The sequence below is a fragment of the Garra rufa genome, chromosome 25, assembly GCF_049309525.1.
Source record: "Garra rufa chromosome 25, GarRuf1.0, whole genome shotgun sequence".
NCBI classification, from domain to species: domain Eukaryota; kingdom Metazoa; phylum Chordata; class Actinopteri; order Cypriniformes; family Cyprinidae; genus Garra; species Garra rufa.
In genome coordinates, this window is record NC_133385.1 from 22,810,935 (window position 1) to 22,826,910 (window position 15,976).

At 39.0% G+C, this 15,976-nt stretch overlaps 1 protein-coding gene across 1 annotated transcript; it reads right to left on the bottom strand.

Moving 5' to 3' along the window:
- Positions 1–42: 42 nt before the first annotated feature.
- Positions 43–14,067, bottom strand: ticrr (TopBP1-interacting, checkpoint, and replication regulator). Its single transcript, XM_073832030.1, has 22 exons — positions 13,017–14,067; positions 12,680–12,932; positions 11,792–12,018; positions 11,125–11,353; positions 10,880–11,024; positions 9,880–10,016; positions 9,547–9,738; positions 8,965–9,104; positions 8,017–8,117; positions 7,811–7,901; positions 7,213–7,295; positions 6,898–7,119; positions 6,725–6,812; positions 6,553–6,634; positions 6,328–6,462; positions 6,157–6,247; positions 5,975–6,033; positions 5,748–5,882; positions 3,751–3,896; positions 1,636–3,643; positions 1,454–1,555; positions 43–530 (listed from the first exon to the last, which is right to left on the bottom strand). The coding sequence occupies exons 1-22, from the start codon at positions 13,707–13,709 to the stop codon at positions 436–438; spliced, it is 5,454 nt and encodes a 1,817-aa protein (XP_073688131.1). The 5' UTR covers positions 13,710–14,067; the 3' UTR covers positions 43–435.
- Positions 14,068–15,976: the final 1,909 nt, after the last annotated feature.

The following is a 15,976-nucleotide window of genomic DNA, read 5'->3' on the forward strand; positions in this document are numbered from 1 at the left end:
GCTGAGGTATAAGAACAAGGGTCTTTATTAAAATAATCTGTTTACATTTATTTCACAAATTATATCACAGGCGAGCTGCCGAACTGTTAAAAAACAACATCCACAGAACAATACGCATACATAAATAAATCACTAACAAACAAGCAATTAAAGCTTGATTTCATTAGACTAAAATGGCAAAATAAAGAAATGTTTCCACCTTATTTTCACAATAAATGTTCAGGCAAGTTAAAACTTGCTATGCTGCATCTAACTGATGATTTTGTATAATACACAAAGTACAAAATATACAATATTGGCTAATGCATTATTATACAAGCAAATGAGAATAAAGTTAGCTAAAACAGACAATAAAACACTTATAAAAAGCTTTTGTTTTTCTAAAAGCAACAGTGCAAGAAAGAGCAACCAAAAGTACTTTTTGTAATGACAGACTTAGTCTATTAGTTTCTTTCGGCTGTGCGTCTTACTAGGTGTCCTTCGCCTTCTCGGTTGGCAAAGAGGAGAGATTTCCAGCTCAGACTTTGATCCTGCTGGGAGAAAGTGTAAACTGTTATCATTACCAATAAGTCTTAAAGGGACAGTTACCCAAAAATGAAAATTACCTCATGATTTACCCTCAAGCCATCCTAGGTGTATAGGATTTTCTTATTTTAGATGAATACAATTGAAGTTATATTAAAAAATGTCCTTTCTCTTCCAAGCTTTATAATGGTAGTGAACAGGTGTTGAGATTTTGAAGTCCAATAAAGTGCATCTATTCATCATAAAAAGTACTGGCTCCGGGGGGGTTAATAAACGCATTCTAAAGTGAATCAATGCGTTTTTGTAAGAAAAATATCCATCATTTGCCAGTGATTTCGAAACAGTTCGTTCGAACCTGCTTTGAGCGCAATGTCTGTAAACCCCTCCCTTCCATAAGCCTACTCTGCTCTGATTGGTCAGCTGGCCAAGCCTGTTGTGATTCGCACAGAAAGGAGTAATTAAGTGCGTTAACATGCGCCACCGTCCGTGTTACCAAGTCTGCGGTTGTTCTTGATGTCCACAGGTTGTAGCAACCCCAATAACATCATATTTAACCCCTGAAATGGAAATTTACCAGGGGTACCCTGACAAAAAGTGTATTTTATACCCCAGAACACGATTTTTAATGGGGGAACCCCCTCAAAACACGACTGGGCTAGTTTTAAATAGTAATTGGGCTGGTTTTATTGTGAAAACCTGGCAACCCTGATGCATCTTTACACAAAACAAGAATAAAGTGCTCTAATCCATTCTTAAAATAATTATATAAAAACATCCTGAAAAGAAGAAAGTGATATACACATAGTTTGGTTTGAGACTGAGGAAATCATGAGGTAATTTTCATTTTTGGTTAAACTATCCCTTTAAAATTATATACTTCAAAATTATAGCTCTATATACGCCTATATATACGCTTATATTGTCTCACCTGCTTCATTGATTACAGTTGATTTCTTGTATAACAGAGGTGATTGAGTGAGAGCAAAGATTCCACTAGCAGACACTGGTTTCTTTACTTTAGGGGTGTCCACTGAAAGAGATTCAAGCCACAACGTTCACAAACAAGTTGAAAACACAAGGAACAAGCTATGAATTGCACCTAAGCTGTACCTTTTCTGCCCATCCAAGCAAACTGTTCAGACTTTGTCGGATCTCTAGAGTCACACTCTTGAACCACAGTCTCGGTCCAATCCATGCCTTCCGGTGAGCACTGATGGTCCATTACCTGGCTTGATCTCAAACCCAGTTTTCTTTGGCTGACTGGGGTGCTCAGCGACTCCTTGAGTTCTTCCACCCCTTGAATACGAAAAACACCTTCAAGTTCCGGGTCCTCCAACACCGCAGTCTTTTCCAGGAGCGGGATTCCTTTGATGACTTGCTCTTTGCTCCCGCAAGCCTCGATCCGAGCTCTTTTCTTACGAGGCCAACTATTGAGGTTCTCCGGGGTTGACCAACCTCTGCTTTGAGGAGACGGAGTCAGTGGGGACGCCAATGGGGATTGGCTACTTGCTGGATAATGTGTAGGAGTGATGGACTGACATATGTATGTCTGTACGCCCTTCCCAGGAGTACCTTTGGCAGGGGTTCCTCGACTGCAGAGTGATGGAGACATGCAGCCAGGATGTCTAGAACATTGTGCTAGTGGACTGTCGACTTGTGGCACCTTCACATTTGCCTTATTACGGTGCACAAGATGTGAGGCTACGCCCTTGTTTGCACTTCTAGGTGTGTCACCAGCATTGAAAGAATCGGTCCGCCTTAACTTGAGCTTAGGCAGGCCTGATGCCTGCATTTCCATCTCCACTTCATATGTAAGTGGTTGAGGAGTGGAGTTCTTTCCAGATGCAGGAGTTCGCCTTGTCCTCGGGGTGGAAATCTTTGGAGTTCCCGAGGGGTATCCAAGACGTGCTTCCGCTTCTCGTTGGCGCCGGTCTGGAGTTTGACGGAAGCCATAGCTTCGACTCGGCGTGGTTATGGTAGGGTTGGCTTGTTTTCCCTTAAATTCGAAAACCTCCGAAGATTTAGAGGGCTTCCTTGAGAAAGCAATGTTCATTTTAATGCCCCCTGTGAGTTGGGTCTTCACCACCGATGCCTCTGATATATCAATGCTTTCTTCATCTGTGGTAATGCTGAATTCAGAGCAATCAAACTGCTGGGAATCTGAAGAGGATGCCTCTTCTGCTTTTCCATGGTTGATCTCGTTTTGCCCAATCAGTTTGTTATCCTGTGGAAATTCTCCCACATAACTAGTGGGTAAACTGCTTTGATGGCGGATACCTGATCTAGGTGAAGCAGAGGATGGTGATGCACTTAATTTTTTCACAACCACAGACAGACCTTTACAAGGTGAAGGAGTAGAACTCGTGATGGCTCGAGACTTGTTAGGAGTCAATGAGGATTCTTTAACAGGTGTTCTACCAGAGCGAGTGCACATCCTTGGGCTGGGGCTTTTTATGGGCGTTTGTATATTTGGTTTTAATGGTGAATGCCTGGAATCAGATTGTTGCAAGTCAACAGAAGCAGACTTTTCAGTAACCTTGCAAGGTAAGCTTAGTGTTCTCCTCATCTTTCCTGATCTCGTAATGGACTGAGATGTTTCTGGATCAGCATTTCCAAGAATTTCAAATATCCTAGGCATTGTTCCAGGAGATGCCTTGGGTTTCCTCTGGGGCACCTTTTCAGGTGTTTTAAAAACATTTCTTTCCTCTGGGCTGCTATTCTTGCCAGGTGTAATCAGCCTCGGTGAGAATCTTTTTGTAAACACTGGAGACTCCGGCACATTGATTGGGTTTTCTGGCAGACGTTTACGTGGAGATGGAGACCACGTCACGCTCTTCTTTGGTGTTCTACCACTTGGGCTCCTCACCCAAGCGCTGTTTGGAGAAACACAATCCAAGAGGTTTTTTATTGGGGTCTTGAGTATCCCCTTCAGTGGGCTTTTCTTGGGTGTCTCTACCACTAGACTCTTTGTAGCGGGAGACCGAAAAGGGCTCCCTCGCAAGGTCATCCCATTCTCTCCAACTGCCCGGCTTGGAGTTCTTGGGGAGCGAGGGGTTCTGCACCCAACTGCAGATCCTGCTGGATCAGATCTTAACTTTTGTGGAGTTTTATTTTGATTCTGCAAAATCAAAATATCGTATTAATGCAAAACAGATGACAAGACTCTTGATACTCTTTCAATATTGCATGTCATTTTAATCAACTGTAAACTAAAGGGGATATTACCTCAAAATCTGCAGACCTAAGCGACAACTCGTTGCTGCCTTGATCTACTGAAAAGGATGCTGTAGTGTGCCGTAGGCGACCAGGGGACTGGGTAGCACCAAAAAGAAGCCGAACTGGCGACCTAACAGAACTAATATTGAGGCCTCCTGCAAAATGAAGACAAAGCCACTTTGAGAATGCACAAGGTTACACCTTCACAATATGTACAAAAAACAACAACACCACTACACATTGCCCCAAAGGAAACATTTGATGCCAAGTAGCTTAATGACAGGGCTCCAGACTGCGACCAAATGGTCACATTTTGTAACAATGTTTTCTGCTGGTATGATTCATTTTTTGTGAGCACTGGTATGAACACCGCATTGGTCAACTCATAATGCACTGCCATTTCTGTTGCATATGAGAAACATCAAACAGCTAATGGAAGGGAAAAAAAACAAAACAAAACTGTGCTATTCATTTAAGCTGTGCAGCAGACCGTTTATTAGATCAGACCAATAATTGAGGACAGTGCAGTGCAAACAAACTGGTCTGAGCTCAGAAAAAGTTTACTCGGGAACCAATGTTGATGAGGTCTAGTGAGATGCATTTGAATTTGCTGCAAAATGAATAAGGAGGTGTGAGATATAGTGAGAAACGTCAACGTGCTCTGGCAATGTAGTTGGTGAAAGGTCAACACACTCCCAGATGAGTTCGCACAAGGAAACGTAACCTTTTAGTTTGTAATCGGCAGAATCAGGATAAGCACAACCAATTACCATTAACATGCACTATGGTAAACAATGAGTGATGTATATGCGCGACAGATAGCTTGAACGCATACATCTACCATGGCAGATCACGTTGACACATCAAAGGTAAATAAATACTGTTCAGTATTTTGCACAGACCGATCGTTTTGTGTCTTAAGATTTCAATGTATCGCCACGAAACACACGGTTTAATTTGGTTGTCTGTGTATGTTTTTTTACTCTTAAAGATTTGGTAACCATTGAATCCCTTTAATCGAATCGTTTTGTTTGTGAATTCACAATAGCATTATGCTTTATGTTTTTTAAATTATATGATATATGGGTTTGATATATCATGCAGCCTTGGAAAACGTTCTAATAATGCATCAAATGGAAACTCATCCATGGAACCATGTTAAAGTCAAATACTCCAATAGAATCGACGAATCATGACAGCCTTAATTTTCAGAAAGCTCTAAAAAGATCAAATTTAAATATTTTTAATGGGATGACCAATATGTGGTAAACAAACACTTAAAATGAAAAGACATCAAAATACCACTATAACCAATAGACAGCAGTAGGAGCACTGTTCTGCTTTATATTTTGAGATTTAAATTGTGTCAAAGTTCTGCACTTTTTTGTATGTGAAGCAAGAAAAGCACAAACTTTTCTTCAATTTGTGGCAATTACACATGCAGAGCACTACTCTATAACCACTGAAGCTTTCAATCAGTTCAGTATAATATAGAAGAATAATGATACATAGCAGAAGAGTACATACATTTTCCATATTATCCACATTTTACATGTTACTGTTGTTAATAAAAGTAACCAAAAACAGAAAGTAATGACAAGATGCGATGCTATGCAACATGATTTCACGAAGGGAACAAGCGGTGTATCCAAAACAGAAACATCAAAAGTACCCGTTTCACTGATCGTCTGCTTCACTTTACTGTGAATGTATGACTATGCCTTTAGGTTCACTGGTAAAAATGCCAGTGTGAACGCTAAGCAGACCAGGACCAAATTGACCTTTTTGGTCTGGACCAAATGAACCAAACGAGCTGAACTACAAGTGTGAACACACCCTAAATTAGCTTTATTTTTAATACCCCCAGCGCTACCAAGTCTCCTTCTGGCGCTACCATCTGTAGAACTTAGTGGCACTGGTGATGCTCTCATATATTAGTCTGGAGCCCTGTTAATGACATCTCTTTTTTTACTGTCACTAAAATACTTTCAGTATTTTCTGCTCACCTTTACCCTCAGAGTGGCAGAGTTGAGAGGAGGAGATGGCACGGTCCAGGTTTCGGGAACGTGGCTGTGAGCTTGAATAGAACACACTGGAATGTCTCCTTGTAAGGCTTTTAATTCTTGGGCTCCTCCTCAAGTCTAAGAACAAATACGTTTTTAGAGCACTTTCTATTAGTAAGTGGTTATTCTATGTTTGACATTGTGGCAACATAATTGTGGCAGACACTAACCAGCAGCTGGTTTGATAGGAGACTCTTCTATAATGCACACATCAGATTCTCCAGATCTTCTGTAACAAAGAGGGCAAGATAAATACAGAAGATTCAATTTCAAACTGGAGGCTTTCCATACAATTGTCAAGTATCACAGAACAAATATAGTAAAAACGTAAAAATCAGGTCATAGGACTCACCTGCCAGTCCTTTGCCGGTGAAGTAAACGATTGGACACCTGTTTATGCACTGGTGTCTCAGACACTTTCTTTGTCAGAAGAGTGTGTCCTTCTGAAATTCAAAATTTTTAGATTCAAGCTCACATACTACATTAAAGAATTAATCATGAAAAAAAAAATGTTTTAAGTTACCATCTTCCGTATGTGAACGCTTGCGCTTCTTGAGTCCCTCTACTGCCGACACAGACTGGCTCCATGGCATTTTGGACTTCTTTGAGGGTGATACGGACACTTGGTTGAAAAGATTTCTCCTTACTTTTGTTACCTCTGAATGAAAGAAAAAGGTGCAACAGAACAACTTTGTAAACAGCTCAACCATAGGACAGCATTAAGATTAAAATCTAATGAGCCAATTACCTTGAACTGCTTGCTTTGGAGGAGGTGGTGGAGGTTCTTCCACAGCAGGTTTTTCTACTGGGATACAGAGTTTTGGCTTCGCCTGTATTCCAAAATAGGCATGTTAGTATTTCATTTCTTCTGACAAGATAGAAAGTGATACAATAAAAACAATGGGGGAAAGAAATCTCACCAGACGCGTGGACTTTCTTGGCATTTCTATCTGTCGGAGTGCCTGAGGAGCCTCATTCATGCTTTTGTGGCGTGTAAGCATGTTCTGTCTGCAAAACAAAGAGAAAAAGTTTATTTTTCAACTTATAGACAAAGTAATTCACACAATTTCACATTTTTATCTATGACAATCACCTCCTCTTTTTAGCAGAGCGATTGCGGAGTTCCTCCAGATGATCTCCGACACTGGATACATTGCTCTGTGTGGCAGAGAAAGGTGAAACAGACACACTGTCCTTAGCCATAGATTCATCACTGAAGAAATCAGAGGGCAGGACAGCAACAAGCGCCACAGGCAACTGAGTTCCTAAACTGTGGTAGACGTCTGCCAGGACTTTAGGGATGCTGTTTAGGAACCTGGAAGATATCATAGCAGAGATCACATCTCATGAATTCTGTTTGGAGACAGTTTGCATTTTCATAAATATTCCTGAATCGCTGATAACTTACACTGGCAGAACTTCATCCTGCATGAATTTGGATAAGTAAACAGCATCTTTACTCCGGGAAATGATCCGGAGCATATCAGCCACCTTAAACCAACAAGAAAGGGGGTTTATTAAAAAAAAAAAAAACAACAACGTCACATTTATCACTCACAAAACATAAGATTTCAGCATACAAAGTTAAATGGATAGTTTACCTAAAATGAAAATGGTCATTAATTATTCACCCTCATGTTGTTTGAAACCCCCAAGATCTTTGTTTTTCTTTGGGACACAAATAGCTTTAGGTGTATTTCGGTTTTCTTTGCACACAAAAAGTATTCTCGTAGCTTTATAACATTAAGATTGAACCACTGATGTCACATGGACTATGTTAACAATGTACTTACTTCCTTTCTGGGCCTTGAACATGTCAGTTGCTGTCTATGCAGGGTCAGAAAGCTCTCGGATTTCATCAACAATATTTTAATTTGTGTTCCAAAGACAAACGAAGGTCTTACAGGTTTGGAACAACATGAGGGTGAGTAATGACAGAATTTGTAATTTTTTGGGTGAACTATCCCTTTAAACTATTGGTTATATAAGGTTGTTCATCTCCTTACATCCTCAACTCTTTGTTCCAAAACCTCCTCGTCTTCTTCTTGTTCTGGTTGTCTGCACAATTCAAGTCTGAGAACTGCTTGCAGCTGGCATCTGTATAAAGATTAATGATTTTTAAGTCCATTAACTTATCATTACCTTCATAGAGATGTTTCAAGATTACCGTTTATTCATCCGACCATTGATTTATTTTGGTCTGAATACTTACTCCCTGATTTTACTCTCTTCATCTGAAGAATTTCCATAAAGTTGACGTATAGATGGACAGGATTTCAATAGATGCTTCTGCAATAAACCCAAGATTGAAGTCTGGGGAGAAATGGTTTCACATACAGTTAAAAGAAAATGGTACACACACACACACAAAAAAAAAAGCATGTTAGTTGCATATTTCCTAGTCTCGCGTAGCCAGACCTTCAGACTGACGGCTGAAGGTCTGGAATTCATGGCAGCTTTAATTGGCCAAGGCCCGCCCATAAGGCCGTTTGACCGACATGTCAAACAGCCAATCACAGTTCGTTTCGTTCAGCATCACGTTTCGGTGCATGGAAATGCCTCAACAACAAACTGGCGTGCAACAAGTCAGTCATTGAAATAACCAGTTAAATAAGAAGAGGGAGAACAAGCAGTAAGTCAGTAATTTGTTCGCGAACGTCACAAAAGTGTATAACAACAATCGCATCTGCATAAGCATCTTTTAGCAAAACGCCAAGTAAATCAGTCTGCGCTTTGTTTCCTGGAGGACCAAAAGCAAACGCGACACTCGCGTCTCCCGGAAATCCGGTCAAATTCAACTAATCAGATGACTACTTCAACATTCCTCAAGTGTACCATATGCATCAGACGTTTAGTCAACGTTCCGTGGGCATGACGTCTGAGGCTGAGACTACATATTTCCTAAATGATTATATGACACAAACCACCTATCAACAATACATGTCTCTTAAAAGCATATATATTAACACAAATTTTGACAACATAGTTACATTGTCAAAACTGGTAGTTTAACAACATTTTAGACTCAAATCAATGCAAAATTAATGACCTTTTAGAAGGGTGCAACAGTTCATTATACACAGAGACCACATTTTGCAGTTGCCTGCAAGCAGGTAACACAGCAGTGTGATTTTGATGTGTTCCTCTGACTCACCTCCACATCAGTGTTAGTTTTGATGAATGTCTTAACAACTGAAAGCATATCCTGAACGTGAGAGGGAACAGACACAGATCTGTTGTCCACAGCCTTCTGATATGAGAGTCCCAGATGGGAGAGCAGCTCTTCCTCACTATTGAAATCTGTTAGAGGATCAATGAATATCATCATTAATTTATTTACAATGAAGTTAAAAAACAGTCCAGTTTTTACATTTAGATCCTAAATCTTGGACATTATCCACATTTTTCTTCCCGTAAGAGTGGGTGCAGCCATTTGTAAATTCCATGGGTCTGGTTTCCAGTCTCATCCATGTTCAGCTATTTTTAGCTGTACAAAACGGCTCGTTTTGCTGCTTGACATTGCAAATTGGTGCCTTACCATATTATTTGAATGTATTATCTCAATTACGAGCACACTGGTTTGTATTGCAAACAGTTTTACCATTTACTGCACATTGTTATTCTTCTCGTTATTTCCCTATAGCGGATAATAAACCAGAAGTCTCATCCAAAGGCTACTACCGCGTTGAAGGTAAAGTTGGATAACCATTTGTTTTTGTCAAATAAATAACTCAATACTCACGCAAGAGGCCAGGCTTGGTCCGATCCCCAGAGCATCTCTTGCCTCCTTTTTCAGCTCCTTTGGCAGATCCAGCAGAGCTGCTATCACCCTGAGTCTTTTGAGCTTTCACATTCAAGCGAGCAAAATTCAGCATCTGTAGAGAGCGACTCATGGTCTTCATCTTCTGCCTTACTGGCGTGCATTGTGTACCTCCTGAAAAAGAGCAGATTAGGTAAAAGAAAAACTGTAATAAAAACATGGCATTTGTTTGTCATGTTCATGCAAAATCATTGCAAATATTTAGTACATTTTAAGATGTATGAATCACTTCATTGTGCACCATTTTGTACTCACGTTTTTTGGACCTCAGGTTGCCACTGGATCCAGCTGTGCTGCTCTGATAGAGCTCCGAGAGACTGCTGGTGATCTCCTGCTGGGTATCTGAGTACACCTCTCCCTGCTCCTCTTCCTCTGGAGCTGCATGCAGGAGCCTGTACGTTAAAGACAGATCTTTTAGTACAAGAACAAAAATAGCCCACAACAAACACAATATATGCAATTTTGACCTTTTTGGGGGGTAGAAATTTTAACACCATGTCAGCATCTGAAGTTATTTTTATGCCAGGAGCTGTGCATTTTTGTACCATTTTTTAACAATTACAACTACACAAGATGCTTTAAATATACATATGATAAAGTTTGCTTACGAGAGTCCTTACGAGATCCTACTAAATAAAATTGTTGTCTACTTCCATTAAAAGCAGAGCAGTCCAATAAGATTTGTTTAACATATCTTGATTAAAATATGACTATCGTGCAGACCTAGTTGTGTTTGCATGATGATAGCTTCTCTCGATTAAGCATAATTATCTGCGATGTTTGCCCACTGGTTGTTTATCCAAAATACTTTTTTTTTTTTTTTTTTTTTTTTTACATTTGCATTATCTTTCATTGGTAACAAGGATCCATGAGCATTTATGTTCAGGGTTGTCAGATGTCAAAAGTTTAAATCCTCCAAGCAGAGCTTTTCTTTTCAATTCAAACATATTCGGTCCAGTATCAACACATACATGTGGAGTCGGGATATACAGGAACATTTCAGTTGAGTTGCTGTCTATACAGAGTCAGGAAGCTCTCGGATTTCATCAAAAATATCTTAATTTGTGTTCAGAAGATGAAGCAAGGTCTTACGGGTTTGGAACGACACGAGGGTGAGTAACTAAAGACAGAATTTTCATTTCATTTCAATGTACTATAATTCTAAGAAAAATACATTTCTCACACAATAATCGCAATGATCAGTTTATCCATTATCTTGGAGCCCTAATCTAGTCAAATAAAAAAATGTGCAAACCTCATTGATTCCATTAAGTGGCAGCTGATTCCTGATTGATCAGACAAAGGAAACCATCCCTCTACCAGCCCACTTCTCCTTGAACAAGACCCCTGCTTGAGCTCTTGATTGGCCCAGTCAGGAACAATCGGCAACTCTACTTGATCTGGAAACCGCAAGAAAATTGTTTTAAGGTTAGGAACAAAACCTTTTGTTTAGATGCACAAGCCATGAAAACCCCTGATTATTTCAGATAAAACAATTACCTGAGCAATCCTCATCCTCCATAATGTCATACATGACATTGAGAACACTGCTCACAACATCAGGTAGGTCACTAGAGATGTCTGTGGTGTCCAAGGAAACACGGTCTGCGGGCAGAAGCTGGTCTTCATGAGTAACCAGAGGCTGAAGGACAGTGAGTTGAGCTGTACAGGAGGAGAGCACCGACAGCACCGCTGAACACACCACACCTCCTTCACTCACTTCTGCTAGCTGTTTCAATAAAATAAAAAAATATATATTACTCTCAATATTTTTGCACTTTATGCTAAAATCACCTGCCATGGAGCATAAATCCTTCTTGCATTACCATTAAGGATTCACAACCTTTTAAAGAGATTTCTGTGCTTTGACCGTGACCGTACCCCTGGTTTCTATGCAGGGTCAGAAAGCTCTCAGATTTCAAAATATCTTAATTTTTGTTCCAAAGATGAATGAAGGTCTTACAACTTTGGAATGACATAGTGGTGAGTAATCAATGACAGAATTTTCATTTTTGGTTGAATTATCCCTTTAGAAATGGAACAGGTGTGTGTATATACAGGTGTCTGTATATATTAGCTATTACAAGACAGCATTGTTATGACTATAATCACATTTCAGAGCTGGAACCATCATATTATAAAACAGCGTAACAGATTGTCATTTTACCATGGCAGATCCTCCAGTGGACAACTGTTTTAAGTGCTGAAAAGCCTCCTGACCCAGTTCAGCACCTGTGCACTGCAGTATCCAGCTCTCAGAGGCTGAATGTGAGAGGGTGATGGTGTCCAGGTCCTGCAGGACACCTTTGAGATCCACGTTTACAGGATCCCGCAGAAACCTCTGCCTGCAGGATACCGGCTCCAGAGTAACACTACATGACCGCTTGTTTCCATCTGCCAAAAGAAAAAGAAAAAATCACTGATCATTTTCAAAAAATGTGGTAAAATAAAAGAAGTGAACTGAAAAAAAGATTCAAATAATACCTTTTATGTGTTTACACACACATGCATTCTTTGATAAATAGAAAGTTCAAAAGAACAGCATTTATTTGAAATAAAAATGGTAAGAATGTAAAAGTCTTTACTGACACTTTATCAATTTACTAAATGAAAGTATTCATTTTATTTTAACTAAAGCTTACTGACCCCAAACTGTCGTGAACGCATACACAAGTAATTACGTGTTACCATTATTATTAAAAAATTACATGAATTACATATATTTTATACATGAGAACAAACACACACACATATAGATACACATATATACATATATATATAAAACAAATTTATGTTATAATTATAAGTAGCTGTGCTGTTTAGTATTTTTATGAAAACCACGATACACCACCATTCAAAAGTTTGTAAGATTTAAAATACTTTTATTCAGCAAGGATGCATTAAATTAATCAAAAACAACAAAGAAATGTGTAATGTTACAAAAGATTATTTCAAATAAATGCTTTTATTTTGAACTTTTTGCTTTTATTTTGATGCTTTCCACTTCACAAGAATGGCCTATATATGTATGCACCAGTGACATTGAATTATTTACCTGAAATCCAAGAAAGAAATCCACCTAAAGGAGGAAACACTTGTTGCTGCACTTTTTCCGACAGCTGAAGGTAGCTATTGGTTGAATCAATAGGAAAGGCATCTATTCCCAAATTCAGCGAAGGGCTTGTATCAGAATGCTGGTCCATCAACGGCAAACAAGCAGACAGCATGGGCACCACCCGTCCACCAACCTGGCCGAGAAGCTCTGCCAATGTGTCCATGCCAGTGTAGTCCTCCACCACATGATTAGCCTGGTAAAAAAAAAGGATATTGTAATCATAAACACTGACATAAACCGTAATTTTCTATAGGAACTCTATAAGAACACCACTTACCTTCAAAATACCCGAATCAGCCCAATGAAGCACAACTTTGCGTTGCATAAGCATATCTACAAGACCTTTGGGCAGCACCTGCTCATGTATGTCTCGATGATGTCTACTGTCATCCCTACGAATGGACAAGTAGTCTTCCAACTCTCCTTTGGACCGTGGACATTCAGACACGACAAAAAGGACATTTTTATCAACGCTTAACAAGTCATAGTCCTGCAGAGGGATATTTCTACCACTTCTACTCGACCTTCTCGGTCTCAGTGTGACCTTGGTGGGAGATGTTAAATCAGGTCTATCCCATTGGAAGTCCAGGAGGATTTCTTTCAAGGCATTCTGGACACAGCTAGCCGGGCTAGGTTTGAGTTTGCTGGACTTCTCCCGACTTCTAGGTGACTTTTCCTCCACATTAAATTTGACAAGCAGCTCCTCTTCGAAATCACTGAACACCTTCTCCTGGAGCTCCTTGAAATCAGATCCTCTGGTTATAAGTGTTGCACTTTTCACAGTCCTTGAATGGAAGAATTTATATCCCCATCGGACTTTTTCCAGGCCATATTTGAGTCCCAAACTGAGAAGGACTCTTAGTATCCAGTGTTTGAGGTGGTTTTGATAGCCACTAACGTTAGTCGTGCTGTTGGTCTCCTCTGGCCGATAATCCACATCAATGGCAAAAACCACATTCTGAGAGGCCATAACTGGACTTAAAGAGCTGTCATGTAAAACACTATCGCCTCCAGTGATCAAATGTTATACGTACAGACGCCTAAAACTAGATTAAACAGAGAAAACAAGCACGGAACGTGACGTCACGTCTTTTAAAACGTCAATAAACACATTTGAACACAAGAGCAGCTTGTGCGAACGAACGCGCACGTATGGTATTTTTCTCACCACGAGTCATATACATGATTCCTATCGCTGTTGAGGTAAAAACAACCCGAAGCAGTTTGAAATGAACTAAGCCATATTAATATACAGATAATGATAACTGAAAGTTATAAAAACAGCATTTTAAAAACATTGTTTTGTTACACGTTAGAGTTTCCGTTAGCCTCCGACCTCTTCTGTCCCTTAAACTCTTCGCGCTTCAGAATTCGTTGAATGCCATTGGCTGGAGCGGACGAACTTTAAAAACGTCATTCATTTCTCGTCGTGTGATAGGACCAGAGAGCTCCAGCAACAAAAAAATACAAAGACGTCAATCGCTTCTCGCTCCGTGATTGGTCCACAGTCACGTCAATAAAAAGAGGTTCTTCTCGTGTCTAGAATGCAGTGCAGTTTTCATGTGTTACTGGCATCTACTGGACAGAAGTCAACGTTATATTGGGCAAATTCCAAATGGAAGTGCGCATCCCTACGCCCTACTCCCTCCGAAGGGCAGATCCCTTTGAAGTGAGTTCTTTTAAGGGAGTAGGGCATTTCTGTCTCTTTTAACCGTTTGGAACTCCCTTGGCGAAGGGAATGACTGACGAAATGTTACCTTGACAACGCTGCGCAAACGTGATCACTAACGGAAATCACTTCCGTGAAGTGACCATGGAATGTTCCCTTCGCTAACGGCCTTCTGGAAGGGCCCTTCGTGAAGGGATTAAGTTGCTCACTTTCGTTTGGAACGTCCCTACAAATGGCGTCCCCTTCTAGAAGTGCCCTTGAAGGGCGCAAAATAGCCGTTTGGAATTCGCCCATTATAAACATTCGTGTTTTTGAGCAGGAATACCTTAAAAAATTAGTTTAGCGCTGTAAATGATTTGGAATTGTGAGTAATATTGTAACGATATTATTTATTATTACGTTTTGTATATGCTTATTAATTTATTATCTGTTTTGTTGTTGTTATTATCATTATTATTACTATTATTATTAATTTCAATTTTTAATTTTAAGTTTTCTTTCTTGCTATAGTTTTTGAAATTATGCTTTGGCAATATTGTACACTACCAGTCAAAAGTTTTTGAACAGTAAGATTTGTAATGTTTTTTTAAAGAAGTCTCTTCTTCTCACCAAGCCTGCATTTATTTGATCCAAAGTCCAGCAAAATCAGTATCATTGTGAAATATTTTTACTATTTAAAATAACTGCTTTCTATTTGAATATATTTTAAAATGTAATTTATTCCTGTGATCAAAGTCCTCAGTGTCACATGATCATTCAGAAATCATTCTAATATGCTAATTTGCTGTTCAAGAAACATTTATTGTTATTATTATTATTATCATCAATGTTTAATATTTAATATTTTCAGGATTCTTTGATGACTAGTAAGATCCACAGATCAGCATTTATCTGAAATAAAAAGCTTTTGCAACATTATACACTATACCACTCAAAAGCTTGGAGTCAGTATAATTTTTTTAGGGGAAATAAATGATAGAAATTAATACTTTTATTTAGCAAGGATGCTTTAAATTTAACAAAAGTGAGGATAAAGACATTTATAATGATAAATGCTGAACTTTCTATTCATCAGAGAAACTTGAAAAAAAATTATCAGCCGTTTTCAACATAATAATAACAAATGTTTTTTTATATTTTATTTTTGCTTTTGAACTGTAACATAAACAAAAAATACAAAACACAAATCTTACACACCATGTTACACAAGACAAGACAGAAAAAGAAAACAATACAAAAGGATGATACAGGATATCATAATTATTACGGTGTAAAACCTCACTTAAAAAGAGAATCCATCCAGTCGATTGAAGTTTCTTCTATATAACAGAAAAAGGGTTGCCAAATTTTATGAAATACTTTACTTTTATTTCTTAACCAGTATTTTCCCAAGGGTACACAGTTATTAACCTCAGATAACCATAGATTTATGGCAATAACAGTATCAGATTTCAGAGCTGGTGTAATTACCCTTTTGAGCAGCAAATCAGAATGTAAGAATGATTTCTGAAGGATCATGTGACTGGAGTATGATGCTAAAAATTCAGCTTTGAAACCACAGAAATAAA

What these genes read in the sequence shown, in the direction of transcription:
- ticrr (XM_073832030.1), bottom strand. Translation starts at nt 13,709, where the DNA reads ATGGCCTCTCAGAATGTGGTTTTTGCCATTGATGTGGATTATCGGCCA. An exon ending in TCCAAAGCAAGCAGTTCAAG is followed by an intron (nt 6,463 to 6,552) that starts GTAATTGGCTCA and finishes TCTTTCATTCAG; the next exon opens with AGGTAACAAAAGTAAGGAGA. An exon ending in TGCTTGGATGGGCAGAAAAG is followed by an intron (nt 1,556 to 1,635) that starts GTACAGCTTAGG and finishes AATCTCTTTCAG; the next exon opens with TGGACACCCCTAAAGTAAAG.